Here is a 26164-nt window from a genome sequence, read left to right on the forward strand (position 1 = left end):
TTGTTTACAGCTTTGTTTCTTCAGGTAGCCAGGGTGTCATTACAAGAGCACAAGTAAGGGTGTAGTTGTGCCACTTGTACTCCAAGTGACTTCACATCTAGAAGAGAGAATGCTGGCGTAGTCAGCTGCATTTCACAAGCAGCTGAGCTGGTCTAGCCCCTTGCTGCTTATGCAGATCTTTCTTCCTGACTAAGCTCAGGGTGCTCCTTCCCTCTTTGCTCTCTCCTGTCTCTGTGTTCCTACCATCTCCCTTCTGTTGATGACACCAGAGGTGACGCTTAACACACTAGCCTAGCAGAAAACTGTGCTGTCTTCTTTCTGGGTTGGTTTTGGTGGCTTTCTGAGTGTGGTGGCCTCTCTGAGGGCTCTGAGGAATGTGAGGAACAGCTGAGGGAAGGGGAACAGTGGGAGCACCCAGTGGAGGGTGGCAGTGATGGTTAGGGGAGAGGGAGATATTCCCTTGGTGTCTGCTGGGAGCCTCTCGCACCCTGTGTAGAGCCATGTGATTGGTCTGAGCAGAATGAAATCAGGGCTTCTGGCTGTTTGGAGCTCATAGCTACTTATATCAACTTAAAAGGATTCTTCCATATGTCATATATGAGACTATTTTAGAAATTACCCTTTTCACAACTGAATGTGTTGGTTGCACTCTTCATTAGCATTAACTCAGGATTGCTTTTGCTTGAGTTGCGTTTACATAAAGAGGAGGGAGAATGTTTTTAAAAATGCTAAATATTGGCTATTCCCCCCGGATACATCTTGTAGATGATCAGATTTTGGGGCTTGATGGTTAAATTCTCCACAGTTCTGTCCACACAGAACATGATTTAGTCTGAAAGGGTGGCAGTGGTGAGAGGAAAAGGGTTTGTAGCAGAGAAGTAGCAGGATGGTGGGATAGCTTGGTGGCAGCGAGGATGCCTGGCTGGGGGTGAAGCACCAGGTGGTGGTGGCAAGATCTCTAGTGACAGGAGAGCGTTTCCCGCGGGAGCGGAGCTGGACGGGTTGGATCTCGGCATCTCCCTGGTGCCAGCCGGTGCGCGAGGGAACCCGCAGCCGCACGCAGCGGCGATTGGGAGTCACTCTGGTGCTCCGGGGTGACGCTGCCCGGGTTGCTGCGCGTTCCCCTCCCACTGCTGCCCTCTGTGTAAACAGAAATCCTTTGCTGTGAGCTTGCGCTGGCTTCAGGGAGAAGGAGACCATGAAAGGCATTTTTAATGTGGTGTCTGCAGGCACCTTTTCAAGAATAAGCCTTCTCCTTTTCCATGTTCTGGCACACCTTTATGGAGGTGCGAGCTGTCCCTCTTTTTCTCCTGGATCTTTGCTCAGTCAGTCCATAGCCTAGGCTGACCTCCGGAGATGGAGCTCTAGCCAGGTACAGTCAGTCTATAAACCTAGCCAGGTACAGTCGGTGCCGCTGCAGGCCTTGTGGAGTTGCCACATAGGACATCCCTAAAAACTCTGTTACTCTAGCAGGAAAAAAGCAGTTTGCTATAAGCAAGCTCTGTTATAAAGTTTGTCCCCACTGTTGGCCTTCTTTGGAGAAGGCATTTTAACAGTGTCTAATAAACCCCCTAGCTCTAGCACAGCTGCTCTATAGCTGATATTTTAATAAAATGTGGGAAAGCAGGGAAAGGACTTGGGGCTGTGTGCCTGTATCCTCTGGGAAAGCGCAGGAGGGCAAGCTCTGCCCTGGCAGGTACTTAAGTTGAGTTATCACTGATGATAGAAGCAGGGCTGCAATCCTGAGCTTGCACTGAACGAAAGGAGGAAATAGGACTCATGCGGGACAGCATTTGGCAAATGCTGCTGTTCCACTGCTGCTTTCTCAGTTAAGCAGCTTGAAATGTTGTGTTTTGCTCTAATCTGGACCTGAGTTGTTGCTGTAACTTTCTCAGCTGTGTAAGCTGGAGCTGCCTCCTTGCCGGAGCTGAGCAGCGTCTTCAGCTGTGGAGAGTTGGGAGGTGGAGATACAAAAGCACCAACAATTTCACTGCCCTTCCCTGTCTCTTCTGCAGCTAGTTATATGAACAAGTTAGTGTCTATTTTTCAAGTGTGCCTTACTTCAGGTGCAGGTCAATGATTCATTAGTGCTGAGTGCTTCGTTAGTACTGAGAGTGGTCCAGAGAGTGAAGGTGAGAACTGAGGCTTTTTGATGATGAGGTTGAAGAGAAAGGAAATATGACAAGTATCTATGAGAAGTCACACAGCATCAGCATCTCTTTAGTCTCTCTTTTATTTACTTATTTTTTAAATCTTATTTTACTCCCTCCTTCCCCCTGCAACTCTCAGCCTGACTTCAGAGAGCAGAAGTTGGATTCTGGTGTCCTCCTCTGAAATCTACCTTCAGGTGCTGCAGTGCAGCTCTCTGGTAGGTCAAGCTCCCACGCCACTGTCTGTATGACATGACTTGGCTCTGCCTTCTGCTGTGTTGGCTCAAGGCTCTTTAGTGGTCAGTAGTGACAGGAAAACTGGTCCTCTGAGACCAGCCATGGAAGGAAGACAGAAAAGAATTTGTAGTTGTTTTTTTCTAAACTTGTGTGTGACTGAATGAGGCAAGTTTAGTTCACATGTATATTTAGCAATAATTTGGATGATGCTATGTGGTTGCCTTTTTTGACTACATGTGCTTCTGATGATCTTGGTGTTTTACATGTGAAGCTGAGATATTGAGTAAACACAGATCTCTAATTTTTTCAAGTAGTAGTTGTGTCTTTTGTTCTTTTTGTTGTGAGCCCTCATAAAAAATTTCTCTAGCAGTGGTGCTGTGGAAGTAATTAGTTTAGGCTATAAGCAGATGCATAAGTAGTCTGGGAAACCTATAGCAATGGATGTCAGTGATTGCTGATAGCAGCTCTCTGATTAGTGGTCGTGAAGGCTGCAATTTCCTTCCACTCCGCATATGCCTAGATCAGCTCCTCGCTGAACTGGTTGAACACCAGTAAGGCTGGAACCAGTAGGTGCTCAGGCCGTGTTGTGTGTTTCGATTCTGCAGGGAGAAAAGTGGGGGGAGTCGCTTCTTGTTTGGGGGACTTCTGGCTATGAGCATACCGTGGTGGTAGCTCCTTACCTTGCAGGCTGCAAGGCCACTTAAGGTTCAGTGGTTTTGTGATGTTCCTTCTTCATTTGAGGGGAAAATGGGGGGAAGGAATTTTGTAAAATGAATTTACTACCAGAGAACACACTTCGGCCTTTCGGGAATGTTAAGGAATAGCAGTCGTAGGCATTGCTGTTTTCATTTTAAATACCATTTTTGCACTTCATTTTTCTTTTCCTTGTCATGCCACTTGGATTCTTTACTGTGCCTGACATTTGCGATTCCTCGGTATTCTTTGGAAATGAAGCTTGCTTGGCCTAGTGTTAAACTGAATAAGAGCAAAGAGGAGTATTTGTTAAATGAAATATTTTGGTTTGGATAGATATAGATCAGGGTTGAAGCGTCTGTTTGCACATTCCTTAAAAATGGATTACAATGTCTGTTCGCCTTAAGTCACCACTTCACTTGAAACTTATAATTAACAAAATTCATCTTCATTGTTTCTCTCCCAAGGAGAACATTACTGTGCTGAAATTCAAGTATTATTTTTAATGCCTGCTCTTATTTTTTCCTCGCTTTTTTTACAGTGTCAGGAGGCTCATAAACAGAAATCATGTACTCGGATTTTTCTCCCGGGAGAATTGTGAATGTTGTTATTAAAATGCCTGTGCTGAAAGGACCCCCTTGGTGACCTGTTCTTTACAAGGCAAATAATTGAATCTTGTGAACATGTCCTGAAACGCATCTTTGTAAGTTTGTAGCTGGCCACTGATCTCTAAGACACTTTCACACAGTGCATAAAACTTACCTTACACCTACCATGTTATAAAAACAAGACTAACCTGCACTGCACTATTAGGCAAGGCCACCTACCTCTTTGGTGTGTGCTGTTTTTAATCTGATTTCTAGGGAGATGGAACAGGCAGAGAAAGTATAACCCTATAGAAGAGTTTGCTAAAGTATCTTTGAACAGGGTAACTCTGGTTACAGTATTCTACATCTGCGAATAATAATGCAGCAACTGTAGAAATATGGAATTCTGAAATGTCTGAAAGACTGTCTGGTTTGTTTTGAAATATTAGGGTTAAATTTTGTTCCTTAACATATTTTTTCTAATTTGCAGCTAGAAACTGAATCTAGACAAGTTGTTGATTTTTATAAATTACATTAAGAATGCTGTTTGAAGGAAAAGAAAAGCTGCAGAAAACGAACTAGCCAAATAGATGGATTTCTTTTAAAAAAGAACCTTATGTTAGCATATTGCTTCTCTTGGAAAATTTGTCTTATTGCAAAAAGGGACAACTGTCTGCACCGTTTGTGCTTTTTGGTGTATTGTATCTGTGCTTGCAGAAAAGCTGTTGATATTGATGGAAAATTGCTGCATGCTGGCATACGTAGGGCATGAGTCATGGCTGTATTTTTTATAGATATTGGAGAGATGAGAAACCCGTGTGCAGTTAGAGAGCAGCAATCTCGCAGAGCTTGCACACATGGGGTGTGCAGTGTGTGCCATCTCATGGACACTGCCTGGGCATTAATGGGGGTGAGTTAGAAAAGCCAAAGCCCTGAAGCTTGTGAGAGACATAAGGGGCTATAAAAAAACTCAGGAAGGAAGGAGGTGGAAGGGTAGGGAAACATGGGGTTTGGGACCAAGTGGCAAGGGATAAGGAGGGTGTTCTCGGGACCTCTTTGTCTGTTCTCAGGGCGCTGAGGCTCCTGAGCAGTGGTGGTTTGGTGGGGGTAGCGCTTCCCTACTAGGAAAAGGCCGAGTTAGGCACAGGGAGCAGCACCTGGGACTGCACAGCACCCAGGTGGGTACGTGTGAGATGCTGAAGGATTTGGCCAGTGGTGTTGCAAGGTGCTCCCCTCTTTGAAATGTCGCTGTCATCGAGGGAGAGGCCTGTTGGCTGGCTTAGACCATGGGAGACTTTCTTCTACAATGTTAACAAATAAAAGGCAAATGATAAATTGAAAAGTAGGACAAAGGACTATGAAGAATGTGCTAAATCTGAATAATTAGCTCTGTGTTTGTATTGATTAGTTTATATTTGAAATGGAGATCTGCAAAAGGTTGCCTCTGATGAACATGTTAGTGAAATGAGATATTTTCTGATATTTCCTGTGTTTGGTTTTGTTTTGCAGATGACATGGCAGAGCTTCTTCTTGGGGAGTCCAAGCTAGAACAATTTTTGAAGGAAAATGCTCTTAAGCAGAGCAGTAGCCCCCGGGGGCCCCGGCCAAAGCTGACTGAAGTCAGGAAACATCTTACTGCAGCACTTGACAGAGGAAACCTCAAGGTATGTAAGCAAGTCTAGGCAAGGATAAGAAAAGTTAAAATTAACTAGGGTTGTTCACTAATGGAAAAGTTCAGAAGGTTATGTTTGTGGGTTTTTTTATTATTAGTTTTATTTTGATATTATTACCTGAACAGCAGTGGTATGCTGTTCCATGAATTTTTGTTTCTTTGTTGATTTATGAAAGTTAAATTATGAAGATAAATTCAGATACACTTATTAAATTTATTGAGATAAGTTTCTTGATTTTTTTTTTCCATTGAAATAAAAAGAGAGAAAAAAAAAAAGACTGCACGGGTGCAGAAGTTAAGTACTTTGAGTAAGTTTTATGGCAATTTTATTTGATATATATAATACATGACAAATGACTACATAGTTGCATGGAAATGTATTGTAAATGCAAAGTATTTCACAGATTCCTGAAAGAGTCTCATAACTGATCAGGAAAGGTTTCTTTCAGCTAGGATTGGGAGCAAAAAAAAAAAAAAAGGGTGAATAGGTTTTTTTTTGTTTAAGTTCTTAACCATTCTAGTTCTGCTTTTCTTCATCCTTGTTGTGGACTATTACAACAAGCTATCATTTTACCTTGTCTGTATCAATATGTTTTTTCTGAGAGATGAGAAGAACCTTATTTTACTGTTCTCTCGAACTCCGTGTTACACTTTGAGTGATCCGTGCGAGTGTTACTTTTTTCTCCCATTAATCTTCAAGGGGAATCCTCTGCCCTGATGCTTTGGAACTGTGCAAATGAAATATATAGGCTGTGGGGCACCTATTATTAAGCTTAAACTCTGTTGTGATCTGTGCTTGTGGTGGTGGGAAAAATCACTGGGGGGGCTGTAATAATTCATAGCCTTTAAGTAGCTTGTTGCTTAGCAAATCTGCTGCATGTATAGTTAAATACATGAGTGAGAATAAAATTTCTGTTCAGTAGTGTCAAACTATTATTTTGTAGATACCCATCTACCACAATCTTCCCAAATGTCACATAGATAGAATTTTATTGGGTTCTTGGTCTTTTATAATAAGAGATGTACTGGGATTTGATAGGGAATATACAGAAAAAAAGAGATCAAAGCATTGTCAGGAAGGTAGGTTGCGTCAGGAGAAGGGGGAAAAAAAAAAAAAAAGAACTTTCTTAGCTTTCTTAATGCTCTTCCTTCTAGCCAGAATTCTTACAAGAAGCTAACCTCATTATGGCCAAGCTAAACTATGTGGAAGGTGACTACAAAGAAGCTCTGAACACCTATGCCAGAGTCGGAGTAGACGACTTGCAACTAGCTGCAGTGCCACCATATAGGCTAAGAATGATTGCTGAAGCGTATTCTACTAAGGGTAAGATTGCTCTTTCCAGTAGTAAGTAATTTTTAAGAAGTTGATGATTACCTGAAGTTAAAGAAATCGTGCCAGAATGCTGAATTTGTGAATAAGAGGATGACTTGTCTCCTTGAAATTATTATTTGTGGTAGGTTGCTGAGACTCTTAACTTCCATTAGGGCTTGCGTTTTAATCCTGTTGCCATCTAATAAAATTTTGTAATGTGTGTATTTAGAAGTCCAAACCAGAACTGAAGAACCTCATTTAACTATTCCATTTACCAAATGTTAACACGCTCAAACTAAATTTAAATTTGCTGCCTTATTGTTTTGCTCAATTAAGTTACTTAAAGTAATACTTTTCTTGTGGGGTTTTATTTTCGGCTTCATATTACTATTTATTTCAAAATTTGTCAAGTTTAAGATTCTTCTTATTGTGTTTGTTTTTCTGAATGGTCTGGTATAGTGAAAATTGTAATGCTGGCCTTGTGTCTTAAGGTGGCAGTGCCACTTCAGTTTAGGAAACTCGTTAATGGGCGGTGAGCTGGGTCAGTGCTTTGAGGAAGGCGTCAGCTTGTATGTCCGGGGTTTCTTCAGAGGTGGTTGGAGGCTTGTGCTTATTATGGTTGCTGTATCTTAGAAAAAAGCATATGGGAAGCTTTTTCCTTATTTAAGTTGGGACCAAATGCTTCCCTTCTTGCTCGGAGCTCTCATGCTGTAAGAGGGGTGGCAGTTTGAGCTGGGTGCTTCTGTGGCCGTGTGGATTCCTCTACAGTTGTTACATGGCACTTAAATGAGCATTCATTAAGAGAACCTGAACACTTCTTATTATATGACCAAGTGTATACATATGTTTTTTTAAAAGGATACTTTTAAGTCTCAGTGGAGAGGACCATGTTTAGATTGGTATAAGTGAGAAATCATTTTGACTGATAATAAAGTCATTCAGAGGGTTCCAAATCATCCAGCAAGGAACATTAAAATAGAAAACTCTGAGAAAAATGCTAGCAAGCTGCCTTGGAAATCTTTATCACTTCCTTTTGCTCTTTGGGAACCACTAACATTGCATTAAGTTGTGCATCACGGAGACCTCTGTAGCCACACAGCTGCTGGGAAGTTTTTCCTGCCTTTCCTGTCTCCGAGGGAAAAGGATCAAAATTATTAATGTGGTGATGGAGGAGCTGCCGCATTTCATCCAGCCGAGTGGCTGAAGGGCGGGAGTTGGTAACGATGAGCAAAAAAATGCTTCACCAAGAGCCCAAGGAACAGGATCATAGAATCATAGATTAAGTTTTTCTTTGTGCTTCTGGCAAGAGAAGCTGGAAAAGTCACCTGTTAGTGGAGGTGTCTTGTGCGTTATATTGACAAGAAAAAGCTGGAGGAGTGCTGTGATGAAAAGATATTCAGCACTGTATTCACTTAAGCAGCATAAAGGAGAGTAGCCATGAGTGCAGGCGTGAGTCAGAGCCTCCAGAACGTGCTCAGCAGAGGCCGGGGCTCAAGGCTGTTCAGATGTCCCTCCCTCAGGAGCTGAGATCAAGTCCCTGCCGTTGGGCGAATGGAGCGGCGTGCGGTTCTGCTGCCTTTCTGCTGGTCTTCACCACTTCCTCAACGTCACCACTTAAAAATAGACGTCTAGTGAAGGTCGGTCTCTCTTTGTGCAGTTAACTTTGTTGTCAGGCCCTATTTTGTGACCTTTGCTCTGTGCTGCAAAGTGATGACTCGGGGTGTGTGTACACAGAAGGCGATGTGTGGAAATAGCATCTTAATAAAATCATAGTTTTGATGATAAATACAAAATAGTCTTAAACTCAAAGATTTACTTGAAGAAAGAGAGAGGATCTTTTTAAATGTCATACAAAAGATAGAAATGAAAAGATGGAGATTTCCAAATTGAAGGAATGCTAAAGTATTGTCAGGTTTCTGTGGAGAGATCAATCTGTTAGGGTTTCACCCCTGTCCCCTGATGCCCCCTTTCCATTTGTAATTGCATTTGACACTTTGCATTAGATGAAAATCACCTGGTTAAACAATTTTCAGTAGTGAAATGCCTGTGGATGGAGGTGCCAGTGTGGTTTAAAAGAGGGAAGGGAATGGGCTGTGCGAGCAGGAGGTGGCCGGGGAGATGGGCCCGTTGGCTCCGCTCGGTGGTGGCCTGGAGCAGGACTGGCCACGGAGCCGGGACCAGCTCCCTACGCTGCTCCTCTCCTTCGTATGGAGCAGCCTCTGGCGTAGCAGACCTATAGCTGTAGTCTGAAGTCTCAGGAAACAGCTCAAGCCAATGCTGTGCCTTGTGCTAGTGTGTAGTGTGGGCTGGGCTATCTGCTGTCAGAGCTCTTCGCCGAGTGAAGAGTTTGGGATGTAGCAGAGAGGAAGAAGAAAGGGGAGACTCGAGACTGGGCTGGCAAATACTGGCTCAGAGTGAAGTTGGCTGAGGGGTCTTGCATGTTTTGGCCAGGTGTACATCTTTAATACGTAACTGTCTCCTTAGATTACCTTTTGGTAAGTAGAGCAGATTGGCATGTTAGAGATTATTTTTTCTTGTTGGTATCCATTTATTTACTCTTCCTACTTGGTCACTTTAGCCTGCAGTGCTCAGTTCTGAGACTGAAAGGAAGTTTTAACTTGTGAAGAATGCAAGTAAGCCAAAGTGTCAATGAATAAACACAATAAAAGAGTGTGCATATGGGTGACTTTTTCAAGTTAGAAATGCTAATTCAGCTCCAACTTTCCATGTTACTTCCTTATCCAACAAGAAAGAAAAAAAACCTGTATGGCACTGTTACCCTATAGAAGCATATATTTAGAATCCATTTTAATAATGGCTTAAGCCAATATCCTCCTAGGGATATGGCCTCTGGGACAAGGGCAATTAAGTTTCTATGAGGGTTCAGCAGTATATGAATGAGGTAATAGAACGGAAAGCGCACCCAGGCGTTACTCAAATGCCAGGCATGGCAGAGTCTCTTAGGTTTCTAAGCAATTTTTGTTTGCTTATAGAGGCAGAGATGAGATGCTTGCACAGTGGGATACTGAGGCGTTAATTTGGGGAGGTGCAGCTTGTCAGTAACACTCGAATAACAAGTATATATTTAACTGGGAAATAAGCTTATTGAAATCTTAGGTAACATGATTCTGATACTGCTGCAGAAGGGAAAAGACATGACTGAAATACAAATTTATAATAGTTTCCTTGCATATTAGTGAGCGTCTCTGCAGATGCTCAGAGATGGGAACAGCAATTTAAATATCTGATATTTCTTAAAACCTGGGAGCTTTTGATTTTAGTTAAGAGGTAGTATTCACATTTCCTATATCATAGTCAATACCTGCCCTGGGCTGCTTATCTGGCAAGATGGCTGTGTTGCATTGCAGTGACAAAGTCTTGTTAAGCATGTGAGGGATGTCATATGTAAGTCAGCTTGTGCCATTACATGACTGCAGCCTTATTGCTACGGGCTGTTTTACGTCTCATATTGCCTGTTCAAATAGCTGTGTTTATATTTAGATGATGTATGTTGAGTAAGGTGAGACTGCTTTTACTGCTGCTGACCCATATTCAAATTTAATGTTGCATTTGCCAAGTTAAATGACTAGCTATTAATTAGTTCTAGTTACAGAAACATGCAAATGCCCATTAGGCTCAGTGAAAGTGTCGGGTGAATGCGAATAGCTAGTTTGCAGTTAGCAAAAGATGCTGCACTTGACTTTAATCGTACCCGACGGTAATGAGATCTCGTGCGTTGGGGGCTGGTGTCAGGAGACACCTCGCAGCGCCTGGGGAGGAGCGCGCAATGAGAGCGGCCTTGGTGGTAAGGCCAGAGATCCGCAGCCGCAGCAGGAGATGGGTCACCAGGAACCAGGTTCCCTCCTGCCCAGACCCCGGCTCCTCCGCGGTGCTGTCGGCATCGCGGCCCATCCGCAAGGAGCTTGCGGAGCACGGCTAGGAAGCCTCTGCCCCAGGCCTGCTCCCTGCTAAAATTTTCCCCCGTTTCTGCACCTTTTCACCTGGGGCTTAGACTTGCTTTCTCCACTGGTGCGTTTAGCTCCAGTGCCTGAAATCCTGAATGAGATGAAGGAACATTTTTGTTTCTTTATAAAATAGAACCCTCTAGGATTTAATAAATTTTTTTTTTCCCCTCTTCCTCTTAATTTTATAGAATCTTGTCTTTTGGGAAGATGAAGAGAGAGAGAAAATGTTGGGCCAAATTTAATATTAGTATGTGATTTGAGCTTCTGGCCTCTACTCTCACACCATATAAAGAACTGCAGTTACCTTGAAGCCTCTTCCTTTTTCTTCAGAAATTCTTGTAGGAGTGTTCCTGACAATTGACAGCAAAGCAGCTGGATATAAATGCAATAATTAACTCTTTTCTCCTAGGCAAACAGCTTCCTTGATGACCTCTCAATGCCCCAGTGGGTATTTCTTGTGCACTGTGGAACATTCTAGTGCTTGACCATGCTCAGACAAAAAGAGGGTTTTTTATTCAGTTGGAATTTCCAGGGGTTCAGTTTGTGCCTGTTGCTGGGCACGACAAAAAAGAGTGGACTCCAACTTTACATCTTCCCATCAGCTGGGTATACGCACTAATAACACAGATGCCCCTTGAGCTTTCTCCACACCAGGCAGTCCCAGCTTCATCTCATATGATGGATGCTCCAGTCCTTTCATCATCTTTCTTATCTCTGTAATATAATACCCTTCCAACCCCCAAATAGTTTTTTTTTTCCTTTCTACTTCGTGGATTAGTATTTACTTTAGAAAAGATGAGACTGTTCTCGCCATTAGAAATATGTAATTTCCATTTTTTTAATTTCCATTAACTCTGAGGAACTTTGAATCATTTTGAAGAGCTAGCAAATCTATGTTTTTAGAGGAGCCATAATATAAAAACAAAATATAACGACAGTATCAGCATATATGGTAAAATACTGTCTTCGGTTATGTGAACTGGTGCTTATGATGCTCTAGATTTCCTCTAGAACCTATTTAATTCTCTAGAAGAGTGGCTCGCCAGAGCAGCTGGCTTTAAATTCAAGTATGATGAGAGACAGAGGATATTGTCCTTTTTCTGGTGCCTGTTCTAGAAACTAACTGAGTGTGACACTAGCCAGAGAGCAGATTCTCCATCTGAGCAGTTACCAGAGAGTTTTCCTATCTCTTTCTGAACTTTGAGAGATGGATGGGTGAGGGTGTTAGGAGACGCTTGAAAAGGCAATAAATAATTTTTGCGCAGAGCATAATTGTTAAGTTTATTGGACTAAGGCAGTGAATCTGCAATAATTGATAAGTAAGCCATAGCTTAATATATTTTTTCCCCTTCTCTTTCTTTTTTTTTTTTCTTTCTCCCCCTTAATTTCTGTCTATCACTGATTTGGCTTTCGCTTATTCCACTCTTCTTACTAGCAATTACTCTAGAAATGCTGTAGGGAATTGTGGAGGAAAAAAGTACGTTGCTTTTGGAAACAAACATTGCTCTGCAAAAAAGTCTTAATCTGTGATTGATGATTTGTAGAAAATTAGACTGTTCTAAAGCAGAATTAGACATGATCTTTTTCCAAAAGCAGAATTGGTGACGATCTTTTTAAGATCAGAAATGCAATGAAGAAATTCCTTGATAGCAAAAACTAAAGATTTTTTTTCTTCAAAAGTTACTGATAGGTTATCTGTCATGTTTACTTAATTGCTTGATCTTAAGGTACAAGCTCAATGTTCAGTCCCTTTAGAAGGAGATGAAGGATTGGTTTTTTTTTTATCTTACAGCATTTGGAATACTTACTGCTTTTGCATGTCGTATAGAAGATATTAAGTATTGTAAAATCAACCAGAGAAATGTTAGGTATCTGTGTAGGGGAAAGTGGAATCAAACCCAGGAACTTGTCTGTTGCAGCTCTCTCCTTTTCATCATTCAAAGTATGTTTATTTGCTTGCATAGGAAATAGTCCTTACATGACTACTGAAAACAGTAGGTAAACCACAAGATCTGTTATTATTTGTGGTCTAATATATTTTATGGTAAGCTGAGAAGGTACTGGCTGGCAGTAATGCTTTTGGAAGCATCTTGGGTATAAAATGCCATAAATGTGATGTATGTCTGCTAGCCTGATGTATTTTAACTCCTTTAGCACCAAAACAGCTTCCTGCTTCCTTGATGGCTGGAATACATGGTGAAGATCTGAATTCTTTCTGCTGTGACCTTTTGCTTTTGGGTAGTTTCTGCTTTATTCTGCCTGTGTAGTGTTAGGGGCATCTGTAGTGTTACTGCTCTCTACTGCTCTCCTGTGCAAGTTATGAACCACTAAAGCAAATATCCCAAACTATAAACAAAAAATAATTTCATAATAAGTTTTCAAAGACTTGAAGAAAACCTTTGCCAGCTGTCAGGTAATTCATATATCGCACACATTCTTTTCTTGCCAGTTATTCTTTGTTGCTGTTTTACTCTGTTTTGACAAGCAATTTGAGAGTTGCTTTACAAAACGAGTAAGCTTAAGTGGTGTGGACTCGTATTCATTTCAGTGCTTCTCACTTTCTTTCCCCTCAGGAGTCATCTTGCTTGATATCGGGATTGATACGGACGTATGAGATAAGTGTCTTCCCGAAATAAAACTGACCCAGTTTGTTAAAAGCTTGTACTTCAGGGTGATTTTGACTGGGAAGGGCTTAAACTTAAAAGCCATGAATCAATTTGCCATAGCAACTGGTCCAATATGCTGCAATGCAGAATGCAATTAGTAGAAGTATTAATGAAGATGAAGTAAACTGATAGCTATCCCTTATACATTAATACAATGATATTTCATGGTAGTTAGATGCATCTCTTATCTCTAAGTAATTTTTAAATAGCTCTATTATTCTGGGGCAGGAGGGAAAGCAGAGATTCCTCCTTGCAGGTGTAGGAACAAGCATAAGGGAAGAACTGACCTTTTCAAGTATATGTAGAAGTCTCCAGGTGATTGAGGATGATACCCATTTCTTTGAAGTGAATCATTCTCTAGACTGGGTGTTACTTCTTGCTTATTCCTTTTTCAAGAGGCTAATCTAATAAGAGATTATTTCAAGTCACTCTTTATCATCTCAGAGTGTTGTTAGGAAGCGGAGAGCAATATATTATGTCATTGTTGGAGCCATTTTGCTGTGCGATATCTGCTTGAAATAAAAATACTTTTATGGACTTTAAGAGAGTCTCTTGCTTCATCAACAAATATGCTTAAGAAAAGAAGTGGATGGTGGATAGTCTGGGTGCTGTATTTTTGTGTATAGTTTTCTTCTATTTATTTATTTTCCTCTAGTTATTTTCAATTGGTTATGTTGGTGTATGAACCATCCTGCTCAGCAGTGGTTTCAGCATAGTTCTCCAGATGAACTTCCTGCTCCTAGGCATTGCATGCTTGAAAACGTACATACTTTCACCTCCTGTAATAAATATATCAACAAAACTACATTGAGCTGTAGATGTATATTAAAGTTGCTTTGAGAAATAGCATTATATTCTTGTGAAAGAACTCCATGAAATAATGCAGAACAAAAGTACAGAAGTCTAACAAAGCTGCTTGACGGGCACTGACGCTTTCTCATTTCTTAATGAAAAAGCTCAGCCAAAAAAGAGGGAGTGCTTTTCCTGAGCTTTTCAGATTAAGGTTACATCTATTGTGGCCACTAAGCATGCGAGTAGAAATAATAAATCCAACTCAAATCCACAAATGGCCAGCTGAGCAATAAATAGTGGAGGATTATTTATTAGGTGCTTGCTGCTTCTGTCATGGGAGCGAAGGGGTGGCCAAGGATTAATTTATTTACCAACTATCTGATGTTGTCGGTCATCTAATCCTTCATTGTGGCTCCTTTATTGTAGAGTATGGTCATTTTTGAGTTTCAAGACGTTTGCCTAGGACACTGCCAGCTTCTGCTACAGCATCAAGTGTTTGTTTAGATCTTATGAAGGGGTCATGTCAGTTTAAAGCTAAAGCTACTGCCCTAGAGGATAACTCAGATTTTTGTATACTCTAGTCTTGTTATCTTTGATTCTATGACTCATAGCAAAAAAAAAAAAAAAAAAAGAGTATTTGCTATTTGATAAAAAACTAAAAGCAGATTAGCATAGATTAGGTGTTTTTCATATGTGGTTAATTTTTGGAAATAAGTTTAGCTAAACCCATAGCATCGAAAGAGTCTCCTGGCCATACTTGATATTTCAGCAGGTTTTTGAGGGACAGTGTACTTGTATGTCTGCTGTGCTTAGAGCTTTTTGGAAAGGCTTTCGAAAAGTATATTATTTTGTCTTTAGTGAAGCACATAGTAGTGGAGTTGGATTTTATCTTTACTGGATGTATAGCTAGCAAATAGAAATGTAGGTTGTAAAGTGTTTGTATTGATCAAACTGAATTGGAGGGTAAGGGTGGCCAGTGTGCTCTGATGCAGAAAAACAACTTTTTTTGGGCATATGGATGAGGTATAATAACTTCTATAGGGAGGTACTAAAACTTGATAGATATTTAGAGAGAGTCTGGAGTTCATAAATATTTCATAGCTCAAATTCATTGATGAATAAATGCCAGATTCCATGACTATGTCTTTCCAAGTTTTTTAATAAAAAAAAAAAAACTGTTGCAACTCAAATGAAATATGCTGTCCTTGCCTTATGGCGCTGATGGACAGAAATCTCCTGACAAACTGATCTCCAAATTGGGATTTGGAGCCATCTGCCATCCCATGTATCACTATATGCTTTTTTCAGGAATGGACATTCGAAACGTGGGATGATGAACTGAGTATGCTCTTTTAACTGTCAATTTTATCCATGTGGGAGGGGATGCAGACACTTCAGGATCAGCATTTACTACTGACAAACTGGAGGCAAGATCTGAAATAAATCTGTAAGGACTGGTGGAAAGTGCTACAATTCAAGTACAAATAACTGACCAAGTAAATATAAGATGGGAGTTACTGATGAGGGAGGCATTTTGTGGAACATCATCTGATGATCTGTTGCAGATCTTCAGCAGCAGAGAATCATTGCTACTTGCTGCACAAAAAAAGGCACTAACATTGTACTGGTTTGCATTAAAAAAAGAAGTATGTTACCTGAAACACAGCAGATGATTTGTTTTGCTCAGTGTCATGGAGGCTTCAGGTGGAGGAGAGTGTCTAGTTTTGGCAGCATCAGTTGAGAAAGATGTAACCGATTGGAGAGAGTCCAGAGGAGATCAAAATGACCAGCTGTCAAGAGAGGAAGGTATAAGGAAGAAGTGAGAACGGATGGTGTGTACTGCAACCTGGCCTCTCTCTAGGTGAACACTGCAAAGGGGTTTTGTAAAGAAGGGAGTAATCTCTCTGAGAAATGCGTTGAAATAATTAATCTAGGGAGGGAGACTTGAACATGAGGAAAAATGTTAACAGTGTGAAGAGTAGAGCTCTATAACAAGCTGCATAGGAAAGCCAAGGTAAGTACAGGTTAGATCAGTGTCTGTCAGGGTTGGTGGGCAGCTGGGGCCAATAAATGCATGAGAGCTTAGTCTTTTTTAGCTACATATCTCTGAATATCTTGAAAATGACTGTAATGAAAGGGATATGTCTAGGAGATGGTATTGATTAGTGACAGTGAGATTTTGTTTTTAGACAAACACTTTCTGGTCTGCAGAGCTCCAGACCCTGTATTTAATGACTGTATCTAATAAAGTCCTGAGGCAAAAAGTCATCTTCACCTTGATGGGAGAGAAATACCTCTTGCATTTGCTGGCTGTTTTGGTATGCTTTATGGGCATATATATATATATATATATATATATATATAAAATATCAGAGGATATATATAAAAGAGGATATATATATATATAAAAATAAAAGAGGATATCTGTCACAGCAATTTCTCTTAGCTATCCCATGACTTGAAGCACTTGGTGACTGTGTGGTATCTTCTGTCTGTCTTCAGTGCCAGGCCCTATTGGGGGGTGTGTGGAAGGCAATTTAATGGCCAGTTTTCAGTATCTGGCCCTCCCCTACTGCTCCATAGCAAAGTAGACCAGCACAGAATAAGGACCATGAGGGGATTCTTGAAGCTGAATGGATTATTGTCTTTACAACGGGAAAATTCTTAAATTATTGTTTGTCAGTAGGTACTTTGCCATTTTCTCCTACAGAGGATATATTAATTCTTTCATTTTAATATGTTACTAATCATGTATTTAGAGAATGGAACTAAATAGCAGGATAAACAGCAAATAGTTCATTGGTCGTTGAATGATTTTTGACAAATAACATGTGTTGGTTAAGATAAAGAATGACAGAATTCTGTTGTAAAAGGGTTGTGAGGTGTGTTTGAAAGTTGAAGGGAAGAAATTAATTAACGAAAGGCTCAAATACAAAGATTACATTTCCTGATTCCTTATTTCCTGAAGATGTAGGTGCATCTGCCTTGCAGTTAGTAAAGATACTACCTTGAGTGCCTTTCCTTGTCTTGCCTTGATTTCTGTGATGGTTCTGGAAAAGCTAAGGTGTGTTCAGTAATTGAAAACTAGTAAAGACGCTGGTACTTTTTAGACTGCCTTAATGTCCTATTAAAATTGCTAAAAATTGCTTCTCCTGTTGTCTTATAATTGAAAGGAACAGAGTTTTTGGGGCTAGTGTCCCCGTTGGGGGAGCATACCTTCTTAAATTTTGTTGTAGATTTTTTTTTTCTTCCCGTGGTCAAAGCAGGGCATTAGTCTGGGCTATTACCCAAATATAGTGTTATATAACTTTTTTTTTTTATGTTCCTTTTGAAAATGTTCTATTTTCAGGTCTCTGTCTTGAGAAGTTGCCAATTTCTTCTTCAGCCAGCAACCTCCATGTGGACCGTGAGCAAGAAATTGTTACTTGCTATGAGAAAGCTGGGGATATTGCTCTCCTCTACCTTCAGGAGATAGAAAGGGTAAGCTGGGACAGCTTGTTGTTCTCAGTTGAAGAGTTACACGGCTCTTTTTTGACTGATGTGAGGTGACTGTTACCGTTCTATTCAACTAAATGGGAATGCTTGAGACTTGTTTTCTTAGGACTTCAGTGCACACGTGTTCAACAGTGAATTGATGTGTCTTAACTGATGTCTAGCACCTGTCACTAGGACTGCTTTTGCTTCCCAACCTCTTGGGAAATAGTGCCAATAGTTTCAAGAGGGACAAAGCTCCTCTGAACTGAAGTATTCAAGGTGCTCATCTGTGACCTCTTGTTACTCTGGGGTAGTTCATTTATCAACATGGCATTAAGACATATTTTGATATGTGCATGTTACGAATATGTATGTATGTTTATGTTGCATTTCAGGTAATTCTTAAAAATAATTTAAAAAGACTTATTGAATAATTCATCTCTGTAAAGCCAGAGAATGGAATGGACAAATGTAAATAGCAGAGATGAGAAACTGATCTTATTGATGTTTATTTGGAGCCAATAATTTAACTGCTCTTAAATTGCCCTTTTTACTTACAGATAAAATACTGAAGTAACTTTGTATTCCTCTGTGAGAGACTTGATATATCAGTGGTGAGATGATAAATCAAAGTGCTCTTTTTTCAATTAATAAGCACAATCCTGGCAAAGTGAAAAAATAGTTGATATGATATAATAAAACAGTGTTTGTAAAACAAGTAGTAGCAATGAGAGAAATCTTGACTAATTTGCAATGGAATGGAATTGATGTGAACGTTTGCTTTCATCTAGGTCTGGATAATTTGCATTTCACTGCTAATATATTGGCATTATATTGTGAATCTATGGGGATATGTATCCCTGTCTATGGAAGTATTTTATATTCCCCCTTTTGATTTCAGGTATTCTGTACATCTAAAATGACTTCATTAAATTGTGCAGTTGGGTGAAAAAGACTTTATACATTGCTAAAGGGCAGAGCCAGAGCGGGCAGAGTTCCCCTTAGTGACATAGCAGAGTCAACTCACAGTGGGCAACCAGAGAGAATTGCCCTCTCTGCCTTTGGTGGCATTCATGTGCTTGTTGCCTGCCATGTAACACACTTTACTTATTGCAAAGCAAAATATAATTTAGAATTTATTTCTAAATCCATAAATTTTCCCTTTGCTTGCATCTGAGATGGAAGCATCTGCCCAACAATATCCTGGAAAGAGGATGGTTCAAGTACGACTGCGCTGTGAGGGACTGGGTAAAAATATATGGTCCAAACTTGAAGACATTTCTTCTTGTGCCTGCAGAAGTTAGTGCTGATAGTTTAGTCCTATTTTTGCCTGATCACCATATTTATACAGGTTTTTGAGAAAGTTGATGCTTAAGATGATGGATTGTTGGGGATATTCATCCCATTTTATTTTAGGTGTGGAGCTATATATTTCTGCAAAAAGTGAACTTCCTACAAAGCAAGTGTTGGTAAACAAGATTACATTCTTCTTCCTGAAACTAGAACAGTTTTAATGTCTTTTTATTACTGTCTTATATTGTGGAAGTAAAGAAATAATTAAGTTTTTAAAAGAAGCTCTTTTGGACATCTTCATAAATGCAGTGTTTCAGCAGCAGCTGCAAGGAACTCGAATGTGTCTGTGTGTCAGCTTGTGCTCAGGGTTTTTTCTCTTTAGTTTTGTGATTCATTAATTTCTTCTCTGTGGTGTGAGATTTAAAAAAAAATATTCTTTGATAGTTTTCATTTTGTTCTAGTAGTGTGTCAATAACTGTTTATCCAGGGTGAGTGTTTCTATGGATTCCGGCAAATTTTTGAAATTTTTCATCTGAACTGGATGTAAATCATCTGAATCAAAAGCTGAAAGTGCAAAATGAATCTACCTTTGAGCAAACTGTACTGCACACTTCTATTTAAAAAGGTGTAGGTGTTGTCACTGCTGTTGATTTGCTGACCATTTGTGCCTTTGTTATCTTCCAACATAGTTTTGGCAAATAGAGCAAGTAGGTTTATATAGCTCATTTCCTCTTAACGATTTTGGGCTGCAAGCGACAGGAGGCTTTTCTGGTTCTGTGCTTTCTTGGCTCTGTTTTGTAATTTTTGTTACTATTGTCTTTCTGTGGCTCTTGGACTGTCTCAAGAATGCAAATGAAATCTATAGCTCTCTGTTTTCAAACAGCAGGTTTAGAATATTAATGTAATAAAAATTTCTTTGGTTTTTTTTTTTTTTTTTTCCGGAAATCCTCTTTGGATATCACTTTTAAATATGTTTTCTGCAGCCGCCTTTTTTAACCTAAAGAGTTTTAGATTTTGAATACCATCAAATCTTGCTGCTGAATAAAGCTGCAAACGTTTTGTCAGGCCCTTCTCTTTTGTACTCTGTTCTCCACAAGTTTCTAAATATGTCTTAGAAGCATTTTCTTAGGAGCAACACTGCCTGGCAAAGAAGTAAAATTTAAAGGTATAGCCAAGACAATGACTTTGAGTTGGAATAGAGGTAAATATTGAAATACTCTGCTTATTCAGCTGACCTACAATTTAAAAAATTAAGCTTCTGTGTAAAACTTCATGAAGCTCAAGTAACGTGCGTATTTTGTGTTTTGGTTTGGTCTTGTTTTAGTCTCTAAATATAATTTTCCTCTTTTTTTTTTCCTATAAGGTAATTAACACCAATATACAAAACAGGAGTCCAAAGCCAGGGCCCACTGCACAGGAGCAAGAACTTGGCTTTTTCTTGGAAACGGGACTTCAAAGAGCACATGTTTTATATTTCAAGAACGGGTAAGATTTGGCTTACACATTCTTGTTCTAGTTTAGGTGTTTAGTTTTCATTGGGCATAGCAGTTTTTAACAATCATGTATTATAGGATCATGAGGCCTCTCTTAATAAGCCAGTAACATTCTAGTTGAAATACTGAGACTTTCCATACTGTATTTATTTAAATTTTTAAAATATTTCATTAAAGTGTATGAACTTCATATTTTAACATTTTTTTTGGATATGAGTATTTGGGGTATTTTCTTATGTTTTGTTGGTAGATACACTTAGAAATGATTAAAAGCAAACTGCAAGTTTTGTTTTTTATAATTTTGATTTTGTAACTTTTTTTCCAAATCTCTTCAGTTATCACTTATTTTAACATTATGCTGCAGGATAAATGTGCATGAAGATCAACAGTATGTATACATACAGTCTCTGTCGTCCCTACTCTGTAGATCCTTTTAGATTCTGCATGGGAGATCATTCATAGTTTGCTAGAAAAGGCTTCTATTCAGTTTCTAAAAATCCAGACATTACAGAAAATGAAAAAAGGAATACAACCCTCTATTCATTTTTAAGAGCTTGGAAGCTTGGCACAAAAGGTTTTCAAGTACATTTCTGACATTTGTTGTTGAAAGCAATTAGTTGTTTTACAATTGGTTTGAAGTGTTTCTTATTTCCCAAGTACGTGTGCTTTCACTGAAATATTGACACTTTTGGTAGGACTGCCTTCTTATGCCAAAAATGTTAAGCTTTCAAATACATAAGCAGGAGAGGAAGGAAAATCATGCAGTGTCTGTAAAGAGTTCGAGATTTTGATGTAGTTTTAGCAGAAATGGTTGGTTGCCCCAAAGACCTTCAAGTTTTGAAAGCTTTTGGGGCTGTCAGCATGGAAATGGTCACGGAACTGTAGAAATCTCATTCTTAGAATAATGAAGTAGAGCCCGAATAACTGTGATCTGAGAGTTATGTTTTAGTTCCACTTTCATCATTTAATTGCAGAGGGAATGGAATGTTCTGAAAGTTCAAATTTTCATTTACCAGAGCTAAAAATAAAGCTACTGTTTTTTATGCCTGTGCAAAGAAAACTGAAATACAAATATTGAGAGAATCTCAGAGGTGGTTATGGTAACAAATAAGGTAAAAATCCTGTATTTTTGAAGAAATTTGTTTGGAGGCTGGTATTGGAAACAGTCTATTTAACCTGACATTTTGTGTGTTCAAGCAATCAATACTGGAAAAAGCAGAGTGAGATAAATTAACCCCTTTTCCTTCTCCCTTCTTCCCTTTCCACCTCCCAAAAAAAAAAAAAAAAAAAAAAAAAAAACCAAAACCAAAACACCCACAAAGGGGCAGTGGGTTAGTGAGGAGTCTATGGAGGAGTTCTGTTTTTTCTGGGCCATCTTAGTTGGTCTGACTTAAATTCTGAAAGGAAGTTGATTTTTCTTCCCTGTATCCTTTAGCCCTACATAGGGAAACTTAGTGTTAACTCTTGTGTAAATAGTCTTGGTTTTTTTGAATCTTTATTACAACGGTTGCTTGTAGCTTACAACTTAATTCTGCATTATATTTTTAATTATAAATTCCTTCTTGGGGCAATGATGGCAATGATGTGTTAGGAAAAATAAACTGTTGCCAATCATTATTGTATGTGTTGCTGTCCTTATATCCCGTGGACTCCCTTCTCAGCGCGGAGCCCAGGTCGGATCTTCCAAGACTTCCTAATATGGCCATTGCTGCAGGCCTCGCTCTGGGTGCTTTGCTGGGGCCCTTCTTGTTTTCCCCTGGAATTTACCAGAACCACTACTTTATATAATATACATATATATATTTAAAGCATGAAAAGAATGCTGTAACTTTGTCACTAGTAGAAAAAAATTATTCAAATATACTTATTTTTTTCTACTAGTGACAAGCTTACAACATTCTTTGGAAGGCATTTGCTTCCAAGTTGCTTCACTCTATTTTTGAGTTTGCCATCTATGCCATCTATCTTCTTGTGTAGGTATATAGAAATCAGATTTAAGATCTTTCCATTAAGCTTTGCAGTATGATTCCAATTTACATTTAATCTATAATTGTAGAGATAATATGACTATTGTCAGACATAGGAAGGGCAGATTAAGATAGGCAGTTTAGAACTGAAACATATTTACTATAAATAAGCTTTTTTGCAGCTGAAACTGTAGATGTTGAAAGGTTTTTGAATCTTGTGGAGGAATTGCTAGAGTTGATCTGTTTTGGAGAAGTAGGAGATGAAAAATGTCTGTCTGATTTTGAAGGTAGATCAAATCCACCAGTTTCATATTGCAGTGCAAAAGAATCTTAAAGTGAGGCTTGATGTAATAAAAGCAACTTTCACTTAACTGTAATCTGGCATTGTTTCGAGTCAGTTCAAATGTTTATCTTTTTATCTAAACTAGCATAATAGCCCCAACAGTTTGTGAGTTAGAGCGTGCTGATAGGATTTGATAATGGTTGGGAAAATGGGTAACAGTAAATGGATAAGTGTATTTTTTTGCGTGTGCGTTTAAGGTTTGAGTTCAGCTCCAGTAAGTCCTAATAAACAGAACTCTTGATTCTGCTGCAGAGTTGGAATAATGTTTGAAGTGCTTTTACTGTGAAATCTGTGCATGTTTAGGGGCTAGTTGATTAGTCGTTGCTTTTAATTACCTTTTTTCCACCAGAGATGAAATGCTTGGGCCTTAAATTCTACACTTTTGGGGTGTGTGTTTGTGTGTGTGTTGGTTACAAGATAAAAGACAAAATAAGACAACTTTTATGCTGTCAGTAATGCAGACAGAACTGCTGCTTACCCAGGATGCCGGCTGATCCATGTTACATTGCCCCTTTCCTCACTAACTGTACAGAGATTTTCTTTTAAGCCAAGAAAGGAAGTTTGAGGCACATTAAGTGAGTATCTTGCAGATCTGCATTAACTTGTATGAGAAGTTATAAAGTGTTTGGAACCTCCGAAGCCCAACTGCTAAGTGCCAGCATTTGAAAATACATGAAAAAGCAATTATCCCCAAGAATGAAAGTGGCTGTATGCTGAACAGAGAAATGTTACTTGAATGCTCTATTAAGACCCAAATCTGAAATTAATGTTTTCTTCCAAAATGCACCAACTTTAAGTAAAGACTCAAACTACATGCTTGTGTTTTGCTTGGGAGCAGGGAAAATGCTCTAGTTGGAAGTGAGTTACAAAGAAGTTAAGGAAGTTGTTTGGAAACTAAAAGTAGGCTCCATGTGCCCCCTTTTTTTTTAAGTTTAAAATACATAACCTTAAATGTTTTTCTGCTTGATTACACGGATTCCATTTAGTCTAGTAGTTGTGCTCCAAGCTCAGATTGAAAGATGAGTTCAAAGCCCTGATGCTGTGCCAAGAAAAGCCATGAGCTACAGAACTTTGACATTAAGACTTTAACATAGCTATTTTCAAGTAAAATGTCCCTGAGAAAGGAAGGACGGCGTTTTATGTGTCCAGTAATCCCCATGTCCTAAGACTTTTTTCTTTGCTTTGTATTCATGTTATAAGATAAACATGCTTCCAGAAAACTTGTAAAATCTTTTTTAGGGGTAGCAATCTATAGGAAAATACTAGTTCTGTATGCTTTTCAAGTGAGAGAGCTTTTGGGTTGCAGTACAGAAGCAGATGGCAAACATGTAGGGACCAAGCTCACCTCATCATCTTCAGAGCTCTGTTGTGTCTCTTGTGCGTGGCACCTTCTCCTCGGACGTGGCTCCTGTCTGATCTCCATCCTGGTTCATGTGCTGCATCACAGCCCGGGGGCCTGGACCAGAGCTGTTTTCCTTGTAGTACGTGCTGGCAGAGCTGGCCCATCCTTCTCACAAAGTACGGTGCCTCAGGGGCTTCCTTTTTGCCAATAGCAAGATAACCAAGCAAAAAAGAAATAGTTTTTCTGCACACAAATGGTTTTTCCTGGCTCATAAAATGCTTATGGAGCATAACACAGGAGCACGGATCAACGAGAGAAAGTGGGAGAGAGGAAGATCTGCAATGCTGAGAAGTAACCTCAGAGCTGCAGTAAGATCTGTCAGGTTTTCTTGTTAGACTGAGCATTGGACGAGACCCGACCAGGGAAGTTTCTCGGCTTTTGAGGAGGTAGTTGCAGAGCAGCTTCTGTTGTGCTGCAGTCTGTCTTGGCCATTCCCCTTCCACTTGCTGCTGGTTTGTCCCATTTTCCGGAACTGTTGTCGGTTTTCAGTCACTTCTTTGAGTTACTGGCCTTTGTAGAAGGTTTTTCTCTTATTTCCCTTTTTTTTTTCCTGCCTGTCGTGGCACTTGAAGGAATGTAACTTTTGGGTTCCTGGAGGGAGTGCATGGAAAGATCCCCTGGTATTTTTATTCCATTTCTTGTTATACTTTGTTTGCTCTGGAGTTCTTGTAGTGGGAGAATCTGGGAGAAGAATTTAGGGAAATGCTCAGCATGGCTGCACATTGACAGGCTCTGGAGGCATCATTTTGCAGCCTCACATTAGAATAGGGTGCTATTCATCCCTCTCTGGATGTTTCCAAATCTTATTGCATTCCCTGTGTCAATCACAGACCAAATAGGCCCTTAAAAGAAAAAATAGAAAGAAGGAAAAAAAAAAATTAAAATGCTGTCCAGTATCACATTCTTGATACATGAAATATCACTGCTGTTTTTGAACGTAAACTGGAAATTATGGTTTTGAAAGCAGCTTTATCATGGGATAAATGTTCTGTTTGTATAGTTGGGAGACCAAGCTGGAATATGTCCTAGGTAGGGACAAAATTCATTCTTTGACTAAGAAAAACTAATTTGAAAAGTGACTTTAATAGCTGTCATATGAGAAGCTTTTGCCACCTTTTCTTCAGTGTTCATTGTTAGTTCTCATTGGAAAATGCAATATCCGTAAACATGAGGAGAAGTTATTCCCTCTCAGATTCAGATAAAATCATATGTCAAGACGGGGTTGCCTTTTCTCTTGTCCTTGTTGTTTGCGTGTGCTTGTTCTCACTTGAGTTCAAAAACTTAACTTCACAGTGGAATTTTATTTTATATATAGAAAATCAGTCAGTTTTGCATGAAGGAATAAGTTGAATATACACGCAAAGGAATCATTTCTATTCAGATTAATTTCCAGTAACATTTGTAATAATTACTGTTATGTTAAACACTCTAAAAGATGGGTGTTAGTATCTGAATTAATCTTGGATGTTGATGACTTTAATAATTTGCAGGTGTGATTCAGACTGTAGGTCAGTCTAAAAGTGTTCATCTGCTTCATCTATAGCATACTGAAGCATACTGCTTCGTCTATACATACATAAACACACATATAATGTGTGTGGCTCTTCTGGCTTTGGCATTGTTCTCAAGAACTCAGTTATTCCCTCAGTTTTGCTCTATTTCTATTGTGTTCCTTTTCATGTACCATTTTGCAAAGTAAAGATTAGTGAAATTGTATCGTCTGGGATGGCCTTTGGGAGGATGTCTGATCCACGGCCCAGCTCTGAGCTGGCCCTGCCTTGTGCAGGGTCCTCAGGGCCTTGACTTTGCTTGGAGCATCACCAAGGAGGGAGATTCGATTTCTGATGAAGTTGGAGGCTTAGATATTGTATCAAGTGTGATCAATAAATAGGATATTATCAACAAATGAAACCTATCACCAGAATATGAACTGCAGTAACATAAAACTAACTGAGAGCCTTTGGAATTTTTTCATTAGCACTGACTTTTCTCCAAAGGGTGGTTAGCTGCTCTTCCTAGATGATGATGCTTATTTTCAACAAGAGGGGATTTTTGCTGTTGCTCCATAAATGTACCATTTGGCTATTTTTATTAAAAAGTTAGCAATAGTTTAACATG

General features: G+C 39.4%; 1 protein-coding gene across 2 annotated transcripts in view; it reads left to right on the top strand.

Annotated features, from left to right (window-relative positions):
* Window positions 1-3641: 3641 nt before the first annotated feature.
* Window positions 3642-26164, top strand: part of TTC7B (tetratricopeptide repeat domain 7B) — a 104647-nt gene continuing 82124 nt past the window's right edge. Inside the window, exons 1-6 of one of the 2 annotated variants that reach the window (XM_026046701.1) lie at window positions 3642-3783; window positions 5177-5331; window positions 6495-6663; window positions 17424-17554; window positions 20205-20326; window positions 20699-20722. In XM_026046701.1, coding sequence (XP_025902486.1) covers window positions 5182-5331; window positions 6495-6663; window positions 17424-17554; window positions 20205-20326; window positions 20699-20722 — 596 coding nt within the window. In that variant the 5' untranslated portion in view covers window positions 3642-3783; window positions 5177-5181. The remainder of the gene's footprint in view (window positions 3784-5176; window positions 5332-6494; window positions 6664-17423; window positions 17555-20204; window positions 20327-20698; window positions 20723-26164) is intronic. The other variant, XM_026046709.1, reaches the window with a different exon arrangement.

Source organism: Nothoprocta perdicaria, unplaced genomic scaffold, assembly GCF_003342845.1.
Source record: "Nothoprocta perdicaria isolate Ctin4 unplaced genomic scaffold, notPer1 scaffold_108, whole genome shotgun sequence".
Classification (NCBI taxonomy): Eukaryota; Metazoa; Chordata; class Aves; order Tinamiformes; family Tinamidae; genus Nothoprocta; species Nothoprocta perdicaria.